Raw genomic sequence first — 13956 nt, 5'->3', positions numbered from 1 at the left:
GCAGTTAATCCTATATCTCCCAGTGTGGGTTTTTTGGAGGACGGCAAGGTGGCTCTCCTGGAGGATATGCTTGAAGATCCGTCGTAATGTGAATGCTCTGCACCTGCTTGAATGCGGTTTCTTATTCCCCTCTTTGGTTCCCATAAACCTATACCTCTATGGTGTTACAACTAAGAATCCTATCACAAAATGTGCGTATGTTTACCTCTTTGCCTAGGTGCACAGTGGTATTGGATTTTATGGCCTCAAAGGGCAGTGATATTGTCTGTGTACAAGAGTGTGGATTAAAGAAACTTCCCAAGAAAAGTGAGTGGAAATATGGAGACTCTATCTGGTCTTTTTCTACTTTGAATAGGAATGATGGCATTGGGGTGTTGATACAAAAAAAGGACATTTCTGTCAAGGAATAAACCGTGATTGAAGAAGGAAGATGTGTGCTGGTTTCTTTGTGTTACCGTGGATGGGACTTCAGGCTCATATGAATTTACGCAAATGTGGACAAACATGACCGTCTTTTGTTATTTCAGAAGTTAATTTCATTTTTACACGGTAAAGTTCCTGTTTTTGTGGTAGGAGATTTTAATTGTGTATTTTCCAAATCAGCAAGAGCAAGTGCCTGTGAAAACAAGGTGGATGCAACAGGTATTTTGTGTAATAAGATAATGAAAGATTTTTCTTTAAAGGATGCAGTGACTACTAAACCGGGACCATTTACTTATCATGCCGCGGATGGTCGCACGGACTCCCGGCTGGATTATTTTTTCCTTTGAGATGAAATTTACTGTACTAATTATGTCCAAGAGAGAGTGTGTTTTTCTGATCATGAATGTTTGATGGGAGTGTTTGAGGTGGATGAGTTTTCTTATGGAAGGGGTAGGTGGAGAATGAATGTGAGTGTGCTAGGGGATGAAAGGGTTACAAGAATGTTTGCTATGAGGTTTGCTGGATGGGTGAGGCAGAAAAATGATTTTGGTGATATTTTGCAATGGTGGGAATGGGTTAAATGTAGGATACGCGGTTTCTTTCGGAAAGTTGGTTGCACCAGGGCTAAACAGAGAAGATTGGCCTTTACCCGCTTTAATAGACGGATTGCTTTTCTGCGTAGGTGTAAATCGTTTGGTATGTGTGTGGAGAAAGAGTTGCAGGGAGCGCAGAAAGAGGTGAATGACTGGATAACTGAGAAAGGTCGAGAGATTGTGTTCCGCTCTCGAGTGAAAATCAAAGAGCAGAATGAGAAATGTACTCGATTTTTCTTTAAGAAAATGTGTGGAGGGAAGAAAGATATAAGAATTTTGCTGAATGAGGAAGGTGAAGAAGTGCGTGGAGAAGGTGTGATAAAAGAAGTGGCAAGATTTTATAGAGAGTTGTAGATGTGAAGGAATGTGATATGGGGAGGGAGAATGAGTTTCTGCAGGTGGTGAAGAACTTTGTGGATGAGGATGAAGGGCTTAGGTTGCTGGATGATATTACTATGGGGGAACTCCATGATGTGATAAGCAAATCACCTAAGAACAAGTTCCCATGGCATGACGGGATACCATGTGACTTTTATGTCAAGTTCTGGGACATTGTGGGTAAAGAATTCTTGGAGGTGGTGAAATTCTTATTCACAGGGAAGGAGATGCCGGACTCTATGAAGAGAGGATTGGTGGTTTTACTTTATAAAAAGGGGGATAAGAGGAGTTTGGTGAATTGGAGACCCATAACTTTATTGAATGCAGATTATAAAATCTATGCAAAAATTCTGGCAAGTAGAATGAAGGAGGTGATTGCTTCAGTGATAGGTGAGGAACAGGTCTGTGCGGTGCCCAAGCGTAGGATACATGACAATGTGTGCCTGGTGAGAGATGTGATTGAGGACTGTAAGAATAGGAAGAAAAGTATAATTGTGTGTGCATTGGATTTTGAGAAAGCATTCGATCGAGTGGCCCATTTGTTTTTGTTTAGTGTGTTGATTAGAATGGGTTTTCCTGAGCGTTTGGTTAGATTGATTGCGTGTTTGTATGAAGGTGCTCAGAGTGTGGTGCAGGTGAATGGTTTTTTCACAGAACCTTTTAGGATTTTGTCTGGTGTTAGACAAGGTTGTCCACTTTTTCCTATTTTATTTATTTGTGTGTTAGAACCTCTGTTACAATTGATTAGGCAAGATAAGGTTGTGAAAGGGTTTTTGGTTCCAGGTAGTGATGGTAAGGTCGTGAAGGCTGTGGGCTACATGGATGATGTGTGTGTGTTGTGTGACTCTGGGTGTGATTTGCAAAGGGTGAAATTGTTGGTGAAATTATTTTGTATTGCGTCTGGTTTCAAAATTAATTGGGGGAAAAGTAAAATTAAGGTTCTTTTTAGTCCTCATGAGGTGAGGGATGTGGATATGGAATGTGTGAATGAGGGTATTGAGGTGTTGGGTGTTAGTTTGGATGAGGAATTGAAAGGTGAGAAAAGTTGGGATGTAATGAGTGGTAAGATAGCGAGGAAATTGGATTTTTGGAGGCTGCGTGAATTATCCTTCACAGGGAAAATATTGGTCATTAAAAGTGTAATATTGCCTATGCTTATGTATTTGGCGTTGGTGTTTCCTCCGCCGTGTGTCTTTTTTAGGCGTATAAATAGATTATTGTTTATATTTCTATGGGGTAGTAACATAAAGAAAGCTAAAAGAGAGATTCTCTTGAAAAGTAGAAGGAATGGGGGTTTGGGTTTCCCTAACCTGGAGGTTTATATTGGGTTAAATTGCATTAGGTTTTTAATAACTTTATTTGCTAAGGAAACTAAAGCTGCTAGTATGGCCAGATATTTGGCCGGCACTATGGCCAACCGACTACAATGGTCTTTTCAGGACAATAGTAAGCCAATTGCTTTTCTGTGTCCGCTGTGGTATTTGAGGGTGGAAGCCTTTATCAAAAAATTTTATCTGGAGAAAATGTCTATGTTGAGCTTTCTTAACAAGAGGGTTTTGACTAAGAGAATGTGTATGAATGATATGATGTGCGTGATTGCAGGGTTGAAGTCTGCAGAAGCGGAAGATGTCTGGCAAAAATTGGAGCGTTGTGACTTGTCTAATAAACAGAAGGATTTTGTGTGGATGTCTTTGCATGGGGTGCTGCCGGTGAGGAGCGTGCAGAAAAGAAAGGGGTTGGCTGTGTCTGAACGGTGTCCAAGAGAGCGGTGTGGAAGTGATGAGGAGGTGGGTCATGTGTTGTGGTCATGTAACTTTGCTAAGGATGTCTGGAATAAGATGAGTGGGTTATGTATGGAATTGACTGGGATACAGTGTCTGATTTATAAGATTATTATGTTTGGGTTATGTAAATTAAATAGGACGGAGGATAGATTGTTGTGGATATTTTTGGCTTGTGTGAAGGAAGTGCTCTGGAATTGTAGAAATCTGTATGTGTATAAGGAGGAGGTGATTGAGGTGACTGATTGTGTCAGTATGATCTTAGAGAAATTGCATTTCTATTATAAGTATGATTTGGAGAGAGGACTGGATGCAGAGGGGATGTGGAAGTTTTTGAAGTGGAAACAGATATTTGTGTGATTTTTTATATTTGGATTTCATGGTTATAAGTTTGTAACAGTTAAGGTTTTTCTTTTGTGATGACACTGAATTAAAGGAAAACCTTATATGATGATTAAGACATGACCATAGGCTGTCTTCCTATGGGAGCACAGGGCTATGGTGGACACTCTATCTTAACCTGAAAGGTTTTATAAAAAAGAAAAAAAAAATTACTGGGGATAATAATAATAATAATAGTAATAAATCCTCACTTCCTATTCCACTTTATGTAGAACCCGGGACATGAGATAATCACCGCACAGCAGATGTAGAAGATAATAGAGGATAATGAGGCCGTTATGGGGGGATTTCACCAACATTGTGCAGGGAGTTTGTTCTCCCTATAATGAGGGATATTTCTCATTCCTAAACCTGATATTTGCCTTTAGCAGCGCTCATTAGTGCGATCATACAACATGGCGGTATTATTATATCTATGTACAATGACAACACTCGATGCCAGATAGCGAGATACCTGCTCTGTGTAACCGGCTACATGTGAGAATCGCTATTCATTGCGGCATATAAGGGGTTAAAAATCCAGATTTTGAATCTTTCAATTATCATCATGTAATAATAGATCATGGAGAACATCGGTTTATATCTTCTCATTCAGGTCCCTACAATATCGGATCCTGTCAGTGGAGATCTTCTATATCAGAGAATTGTACTGATTGCCCCATCAAGGATGGATAAGGACAGGGACAAGATGGCGGCGAGGATATTACACCTCACCCTAGAGATACTCTTCCGGCTTACTGGACAGGTGAGAGATTCTGATGACGTCACATTACATCATTCTTATCTATGGGAATAACAGATGGACAGAACTGGAGAGGTGAGGACTCTGGAAATGTCTGTAGTGAGGTTTATTACTGCGTCTCTCCATAACCAGGATTACACAGTAGTGAAGAAGACCTCTAGTGAGCGCTGTCAGGACCCTGTGTCTGTGGGATGGGGAAGACCCCTGAGCCCACTCACGGGGCCTCCACTTCACCCCCTGATACATGAGGACATCAATGACCAGAAGATCCTAGAACTCACCTACAAGATGATTGAGCTGCTGACTGGAGAGGTGACACTGCTGGGAATGCTGGGACATTATACAGTAACGCTATGAAGGGATCGGGGGATGATGACAGTATCATTGTATGTGTCAGGTTCCTGTAAGGTGTCAGGATGTCACCGTCTATTTCTCCATGGAGGAGTGGGAGTATTTAGAAGGACACAAAGATCTGTACAAGGACATCATGATGGATGTTCCCCAGCCCCTCACATCACCAGGTAATAGACAGGACTAAATACACACGGCCTATAATTATCTGTATGTAAAGAATGAATTCAGTCGCTGTATGTGTTTCCTCCAGTTCTATCCAGTAAGAGGACAACACCAGAGCGATGTCCCCATCCTCTTCTCCCACAGGACTGTAAACAAGAAGATCCCAATGTTCCTCAGGATCATCAGGTAGATGGAGAGAAGGTGTCATGAAATTTCCCTATGATGTGTAGACGGCTGTGAAGGTCTTGTGCTCAGTCTTGTTTTATCCACCAGTATTATATGTGTTATACTTGTGTAATGAGAACGGTGGAGATGGCAGGATTAGAGCTGATCATAGATGTGACTTCTCCATCTGTCTGTGACTTTTACAATATTTGTTTCAGGGTGAAGATCTGACCCATATTAATACTACAGAGACATATGTGAGGGGTGATGAGTGGTGTAAAGAGGAGATTCCTACAGAGAATGACCCAGGTGAGTAGTAACCACTGAATGCAGAGAAGTCACAGATTCTTCTCAGTCTCAGTCTGTGTCTTGTTTATCTGCGGTGTAGTCCGGCCATATCCTAATCAAGTGGTCACCATTCTCCTGCTAAATCACTACATGCTCCTCCACCCAAACTGTCCCCTTTACTTTAGACCTGCAACACACATCCGTTTTTTTTTGTACGTGTGCGGTACGTATTTGCACGTACCGGAGACACAGAGACCCATGTAATTCAATGGTAGATGGCACACACACGTAAAATCACACGAAACGTGCGTCCGTGTGGTAAGTACGTGTGTGCGCTTTTCTACACGGACGACATGTCCGTTTTTGGCCGGCAGCACGCATGCACGGACCCGCTTTAGTCTATGGGTCCGTGCCTGCACGGACCGCACACGGAGTATGTCCGTGTTCAGCACGTGTCGTCTGTGTCCGTTTTTCATCACAAAATCTGCAACACTTGTTTCCAATATATCAGGTCAATTGAAAGCAAACAACAACACCAGGATCTCATGACGAATGATTAAAATCGTTAATTGGGTAAGAATGCGGGCCTTTAAAAACGGACAGCACACGGACAGCACACGTACGTATTTTATGTCAATACGGACATTACACACGCACACACGGCTCGCATACGCCATCACACGGATGCCATACGTACCGGAGAAACGCCCCTAAAAAACGGAACACGGACCCGAAAAACGTACCGTGAGACATGTACGTTTTTTTTTGCGGAAGTGTGTTTTAGGCCTTAGGCATTGTAAATGGTTGTAGTGAGACTGGTTTTGGCTAGAGCTTTACTGCCCAGAGGATCCATCCAACCCTCTGGAATTAGAGTATGGTGACCATTACCTGCCCAGGTCTCTAGTTTGTAAGGCCAAATTACAGTGTAGATAGAATGTGCTGACAACTTAGAAAATCAATATATAATCCATATGGTAGGTCTTGCTTTTATGATAAATCAATATTCCATGTGCACTATGAGCAAAGTGTGAATTTCTTTTTTCTTCAATTTTTCCTTTATATTTACATACTTAAATTTAAGCAGTAGACCCTTAAACACAATAAAATACAATTATCATTTATTTTTCCTTTCATCCAGTTCTTATCAATAATTCCCCTTGTAAATAATAAGTAAAGTAAGTTGATCTTTACTAGGACAATCCATCTTCACTCCTATAGAATAAATAAACCAAAAAGAATGAAAGGATAAAACAATATACTATTCAATCCGGTGACCTGTTGTTGCATGGTTGGTTCCTCTGTCTGTTGGCTATAGCCTTTTCTTCCTTGTCCTCATGCTGATGGTTCTTATTGTCTTTGTTGTTCCTTTTTGATTCTCTGTTCTCCAAGTGTTTCTCATTTTCCCATTTTGGTCTGTCCTATCCCATTCTGGGTTGGGTTATATATGTTCACCTTTCTCTGAACTTCCTTGCTGGCTATATCTCTAGGTGGACTTGTTTCTAGCAGTTCCAGCCCTTCAGCTTAGGGGTTCACCTTTGGGTAAACATTATTTTTTGCTGTGTGTTGCTTTGTTTTACTTTCCAGCTGTTATGCTTGCCAGACGAGCAGGGATTTTAGTAAACTCACTGGGACACAACACACAAAAACCCAGAGGGGCTTGTCTATGGACTTTAGCCTAGTTTTCTCCAGAGCTCCTAATTCTGGAGGTGTTAGGCTATGTGCGCACGTTGCGTACTAGCCCTGCAGAAATTTCTGCAGCGATCTGAAGAGCACATGTGCGCTTTAGATCGCTGCAGAAATGTCCGTAGTGAGCGCCGATTCCATGCGCTCTGCCTGCAGCTCCTGCCATAGACAGAGCAGGAGCTGCCGGCAAAGCGCAGGAAAGAAGTGACATGTCACTTCTTTTTGCGCAGCGCTTCGGCAGTAGCCGAAGCGCTGCGCTCTGAGACGCCACGTGCGCACGGCCCCTGCACAATCTCCATAGACTGTGCAGGGGACGCAGGACGCATGCAGTTACGCTGCGCTGCAAAGCGCAGCGTAACTGCATGAATTTACGCAACGTGCGCACATAGCCTTACGCTGCATTGATTGGTTCAGGTGCTACTCGGGAGACTGGTGTTATGTCGGCTGGCCTGAGGGGTACGAGTGCAACAGTCACTGGTAGTAGATGAAAACGGCAGCAGGTGTAGAGGCTCTGTCCGGGATGGCTGGACGAACGGATTGATGGCAGCATATGGTGACAATACATTTTTTTTAACCAGAATATTTTTATTAAACATTTTCCATAAAACGTACAGCAAACAAAATCGGGGTTAACATAACCCCAGAACCCAGTTCCCTCCCTCCCCCCAAAAAAGCTCTTGTTAGATTGTTCATCACCCATAGTGATTAGATGTCGCAGCTTTCTTTAAAATTTACAGCATCTAGGAATAGTCAAGGGTGCAGTAATCAGTGAGAGTCTCGTCCTAGTTCAGGGGTGGGAACCTTTTTTCTGCCGGGGGCCATTTGAAAATTTCTACCAACCTTCGGGGGCCGCACAAAATTATCAATCTTTAAATGACCCTGCTATATTTGGTGAAACAATTCATTAACTCACCCCTATTGTGGGGGCCGGAGCTGCTTCTCTTTGGTGCGGCTGTGATGTTTGGTGATATTAATCATGTTTCTTCTCACAGCTGCTTTTTCAGGTTTGTCTGAGTCTGGAGCACAGTCAACTCTTTGTGATTAATATGATTGGTAAATCATATACATCACATAACAGACACTGTATATTATTCACAGGAGACGCTGGAGGCACATATATCACATAGGAGACACTAGGACTGCTGTATATACATCACTGGAGGCACATACATCACTGGAGGGGCTGGGGGCATATACATCCCATGTAAATGCCCCCAGCCCCTCCTGTGATGTTTATGTCTTAGCCCCTCCTGTGATGTATATGCTCCCAGCATCTCCAATATGATGTATAAGTCAAAGGAGACGCTGGGGGCATGCACACCACAAGAGGGGCTGGTGGCACAGACGCCACAAGAGGGGCTGGTGGCACAGACGCCACAAGAGGGGCTGGTGGCACAGACGCCACAAGAGGGGCTGGTGGCACAGACGCCACAAGAGGTGCTGGTGGCACAGACGCCACAAGAGGGGCTGGTGGCACAGACGCCACAAGAGGGGCTGGTGGCACACAGGACTGGGAGCCTTCACACATCGGAGCTCTCATAAGAAAGTGGGTAACAAGTTATGGGTCCATTTTGTTGTGTTACGTCTTTTAAAAGTGAATAAATTTGGGGAGAGCAACATTTTTAGGTAAAATTTTTATTTTTTGCTTTTTTTCCATTTCACATTGCTTTAGTTCCTGTGAAGCACCTGGAGGGATAATAACTTCTTGAATGTGGTTTTGAGTACTTTGGTGGGTGCAGTTTTTAGAATGGGGTCACTTTTGGGTATTTTCTGGCATCTAGGCCTCTCAAAGTCACTTCAAATGTGATGTGGTCCCTAAAAAAATGATTTTGTAAATTTTGATGTAAAAATTAGAAATTGCTGATGAACTTTGAACTCTTCTAACTTCCTAACAAAAAAAAATGTTGTTTCCAAAATTGCGCTGATGTAAAGTAGAGATGTGGGAAATGTTATTTATTAACTATTTTTTGTCACAGAACTTTCTGGTTTAACGGTATAAAAATTTTCTAAAATTTTGCCAGAATTCATTTTTTTCATAAATAAATGCAAAAAATATTGTCCTAAATTTGGTACTAACATGAAGTCCAATATGTCTTGAAAAAACAGTCTCAGAATCACCGGGATCCGTTGAAGCGTTCCAGAGCTATAACCTCATAAAGTGACACTGGTCAGAATTGCAAAATTTGGTCTGGTCATTAAGGTGAAAATTAGCTCCGTCACTAAGGGGTTAAAGAATGTAGAAATCAAAATCTTTAGCAAACACTAGCATGTGATTATAGCAATGAATAAAAGTAGACAAACTTTAAAGTAAACTTGGATAGTTGGATGGATGTGGCACTCAGAACCCACAAACCCCATCAACAAGGGCCACTCCCACTCGTGATCGTAATAAATGTGGGTATTTCCTCCACATTCCCGGGTGTTACCATTACCACTTATATCTAGGCCTTTTCCCTCCTGCACCCTCTCTTCCGAACCGTCTTACATTCTACCAACCGTTAATCCATTTATTATTTTACTTTATAGGATGTCTATATCGTCGATAACTCATTTAACATGAAAGTCTGAAAAAGGCCAGCCACTTCCCCCAATTAATTTCACACTGAAAGCCTTTATTCATTCTACTTGCGACCATGTGTTCCATAGTACAATTATGTTGCATTTTCGTAATGATTTCTTGGATGGTCGGTACTAGTGTTTGTTTCCACTTATTCGCAATGATTGGTCTCACGACCGTCAGCAAATGAGCTGTGATTAATTGCATCATCATGAGTCATTGTTTCTAGCCCTAAAGACAATAGAGCTGCTCCCGGTCCCAAGATCCACTCATACCCCAGAATTTTGCTCAACAATTGTTGTACCTCTTTCCATACTTGCTGTATTATCTCGCACTCCCACCATATGTGAAGCATAGAGCCTGTAAATCTATTACACCTCCAGTACATGATTGAATTTTATTGAGTCTTATTGGCATATAGTACCACCTGTAAAGGATTTTCCTAGAAATCTCTAAATGGTTAATGCAATGCGACATTTTCTTATGTAGTTGGAAAGCATGTACCCATTGCTCCTCCGTATAACTGGCATCTAAAGGGTACTTTACACACTGCGACATCGCTAGCGATCTCGTTAGCGATGTGAAATTCTAGATCGCAAGTGCGATCTTTCGAGATCGCACATGCGTAAAATGACCTATGTGCGATCTCGGAAGATCGCACTTGCGATCTAGAATTTCACCTCGCTAATGAGATCGCTAGCGATGTCGCAGTGTGTAATGTACCCTTTAGATGCCAGTTATACGGAGTGTGTGTAATGTACCCTTAAGTCTTTTTCCCAATTTTTCACATATGGTAGGGAATGCGGACTCTGCACTGTATTAAGGGCCTCGTACGCCATCGAGATCCCTTTGGCCGAATCTTTATTAACTGCAAAAAATTTCTCATATTTAGATATTAGAATATCATGTTCTGGTGTTACCCCAGTTACTAAGTGCCGAATTTGTAGATATGTATAAAAATCTGTTTTGTTGACTCCAAATTTATCGATTATATCCAAAAAGCTCATTAGTTCTAAACGCCTTATAATGCAACCCGTCAAGAGTATGCCTTTTGCTATCCATTCATCTAAATTAACAAAGGGAATTACTCTATTAATTACTGACAATGGAATCTTGTTTATTCTCGTAGGGATCAACCTGTGGCCCGTCATTCTCGATAACCACATACCTGTGGCTGCTCGGATTGTTGGATACTCTGGAATTTTCATTTTTTTTCGAGAGGCGGAGGTGCCCTATAATCGAGGCCATAGAGGGGTGTTTCACTATCTGGGTTTCCAATTATACCCAAGCCTTGGATGAATCCTCCATCCACCAGTGTCTAAGCTGGTCCATCAGTGTGGCTTGGTAATATGACTGTACAATGGGGCACCCCAAACCTCCCGCATCTATTGGCATGTACAAAAGCTTTGTTGAAACTCTTGCTTTTTGACGGCTCTATATAAAGCTTGTTAGGGCCAACTGGATATTTTTAGGGTCTTTATTGATACTTTAATAGGTAAATTTCGAAAGTAATATAAAACCCGGGGCAGGATCATCATTTTAACTATTAAAAACACGACCTATCCAGGATTCTAATGCTTTGGTATATGCTTGCATCTCTTTTGTTATAGTTTGCATTAGATTAGAGTAGTTAACTTTTTCTTTTTTTAAGTTTTTAATTGGAAATGTTAAGTGAATGCCCAGGTACGGAATTTTGTCTGTTGCCCAAATCAGTGGGAATTCCACTTCTATACTCTTTTTGACATCCTCTAAAATACCCATATTTAATATCAGAGATTTACACACATTGAGTTTATAATAACTAACTTGGCTAAACTCTGCAATAGAACAAAAAATATGACGTAGAGATACCTTTAGGGTTTGTAACACACAAAATGACATTGTCCGCAAAGAGACCTATCTTGTTCTCCACCTTACCTACCATAATTCCTGAGATTCCACTCCCCTCCCTAATTGTTTGGGCAAATGGTTCCATCAGTAAAACAAAAATAAGTGGAGAGAGAGGGCATCCCTGTCTCGTTCTATTGGTTATACACAATTTCTGAGACAATAACCCAGATGAATACACCTGGGCTGAGGGACAGGAATAAAGTGCTAAAATAGGTGACAAAATTGCCCCCCCCCAAATCCAAAGCACTGAAGTACCTTCTCCATATAGCCCCAATGTACCCTGTCGAATGCCTTCTCTGCATCCAAGGATAGAAGCAGAGAAGGTGTCCGACCGGCCTCCACTCCTGTGATAAGATCAATAAGGCGACGAGTTCCATCACTAGTTTGTCTATTTTTTTACAAATCCGACCTGATCGTTATGAATAAGTTCTGGGAGGATATTTAGAAGCCATAGGGATATTACTTTAGCATACAGCTTAATATCTGTGTTAAGTAAAGAAATTGTCCAGCAGTTTGCAGGAATGTCCAGGCTTTTCCCCGGCTTGGGTAGAGTGATTTATATGGGTGTTTAGCATTTCCGTAGGGAACGAGCTTTTCTGTCATGCCTCATTAAAAACTCTTTCAAGGTAAGGGGATACCAACTTTTTGTACTTCTTATAAAAGTCATTTGAAATGCTGTCCTGACGCGGGGCTTTATGAAGCTTCAAAGTGTATATAGCTTTGCTTATTTCCATCGCTGTAAACTTTTGGGAAAGGCTCGTTCTAAGCATCTCGGACAATCTTGGAAGCTTCACTGCTCTTAGGAAGGCTAGTATCTCGTCTTGAACTGGTTGAGGGGTTTGGTTGTCCTCTTTTAAGTTACACAGAGTGGCATAATATTTAGCGAATTTGTTTGTTGGCAATTTGCTGAGGGTCCATTATTTTCTCCTTATTTGAGGTTGTCAAGTATGGTATGCAAAGTTTTGCTGCTTCTACCTTGACTTTTCTGGCCAATAAGGCCCCAGGCTTATTACCTTGCCAGTAGTATGACATTTTGAGCTTTTTAAGGGCATGGTCGTATTTTTGTAAATTCAGCTCATGTAGCTGATTATGCAGGGCAGATATCGCCGATGCTGCTGAGTATGACTTTTTATTTAGTCTGTATAAGCTCGCAAATTTGCATTGAAGGTTAGTAGTCATCGTTTGGGTTTTTTTTTTTTGTAATGCGAGGCCTGACTTATAAAATGGCCTCTCATAGTGGCTTTATGTTCACACCTCAATGTCGTGTCTGAGACTTCCCCATTATCATTGATTGCAAAGTTGTCTTGAATGGCTTGTTGTGTTTGAGAGATATATGATGGATGATTTAGTATACATGTGTTTTAGGCGCCATATCGGGGATGAAGTCGTCGTGTATCTTTCCTCTATGCCTAATGTGCTAGGGGCATGGTTGCTCCAAGTTATGTTTGCTATTTTTGTATTAAGCACTTTCGGTATTACTGCTTTTTCTACCAAAAAGTAATTATTCTTGTGTATATGTTATGGAGGTGAGATGGGAACGCGTAATCTCTTGTTGACAGATTCCGCAGCCTCCATATGTCAGAAATCTCATTTAGGTGAAGAAATTTTGTTAGTGGGCTGGGATTGAGATTTTTTGACTTGGATGTGGTGTCCATATTCGGCCATAATGCTAAATTGAAATCTCCCACGATGATAAAGGAACCTATTTTAACCTTACATGCCTTGGTAATAATGTTCTTAATATACTTGTACTGTCGCTTATTGAGAGCATATATATTCACCACTGTATATGGAATATTATTGACCTGGCATTTTAAAATTATGAATCTGCCTTATGGATCTACAATTTGTTCAACCTGGGAAAAAGCCACCATATCCTTTACCGCTATTGCCACCATCCCCCTTTTTTCTGTTTTTGGTTGCCCCAATAATATGTGGGAATTTCTTATATCTGAGCCTGAAACTGTCAGCACTGTTTAAGTGGGTCTCCTGCATGCATAACACATCCGTGTTCATTTGGAGGGCCTCAATTCTGATCTCTTGAATAGTGAATTTAACCCTTTAGCATTAATGGACATGAATCTAACCACCATCGAGGAAATTTACAGAGTTGGCATGGGCTGCATTGAGTACCTTATCCCAACCTTTGGGAAGGGAAGCCAAAAAGAGATTAATCTTAAAAATCTTAGCTTACATACTCTACATCCTCCGAGAATATTGCTGCTTGCTACATAGATCATGCTGCGTCAACCAAACTTAGTTTCTCAATCTGAAAAAAAAAAAAGAATCAAGTAAACCTAGAACAAAAAAATAGCTCAATTGAGCTACAATACAGGGCAGTAACTGGGGCTGCCTGAGCCCTTCACCAAATTTAACTATGATGCTAAGAAAAAAAACCTGACAAAAGTGTGACGCCCTGGACTAGCCAGGTAGTCACAGACAGGCCCTTGCACAAACACCCGTCCCCCTAAAAAGGTAACAGCAGCTAACCTTTTAAAACCTAGTCACCTTCCTCAGGGCTTGATGGTCACACCAGGG

At 41.5% G+C, this 13956-nt stretch overlaps 1 protein-coding gene across 3 annotated transcripts in view; it reads left to right on the top strand.

Moving 5' to 3' along the window:
- LOC142312128 (uncharacterized) overlaps positions 1-13956 on the top strand; it is a 54423-nt gene that overhangs the window by 26513 nt on the left and 13954 nt on the right. For all 3 annotated transcript variants that reach the window (XM_075351019.1, XM_075351018.1, XM_075351017.1), the window contains exons 2-6: positions 4173-4322; positions 4452-4631; positions 4717-4840; positions 4924-5021; positions 5219-5309. In XM_075351019.1, coding sequence (XP_075207134.1) covers positions 4245-4322; positions 4452-4631; positions 4717-4840; positions 4924-5021; positions 5219-5309 — 571 coding nt within the window. In that variant the 5' untranslated portion in view covers positions 4173-4244. The remainder of the gene's footprint in view (positions 1-4172; positions 4323-4451; positions 4632-4716; positions 4841-4923; positions 5022-5218; positions 5310-13956) is intronic.

This window comes from Anomaloglossus baeobatrachus, chromosome 5 (genome assembly GCF_048569485.1).
Source record: "Anomaloglossus baeobatrachus isolate aAnoBae1 chromosome 5, aAnoBae1.hap1, whole genome shotgun sequence".
Lineage (NCBI taxonomy): Eukaryota > Metazoa > Chordata > Amphibia > Anura > Aromobatidae > Anomaloglossus > Anomaloglossus baeobatrachus.
Note: the sequence above shows the minus strand (reverse complement) of the source record. Positions and strands in the feature narration are given on the sequence as shown.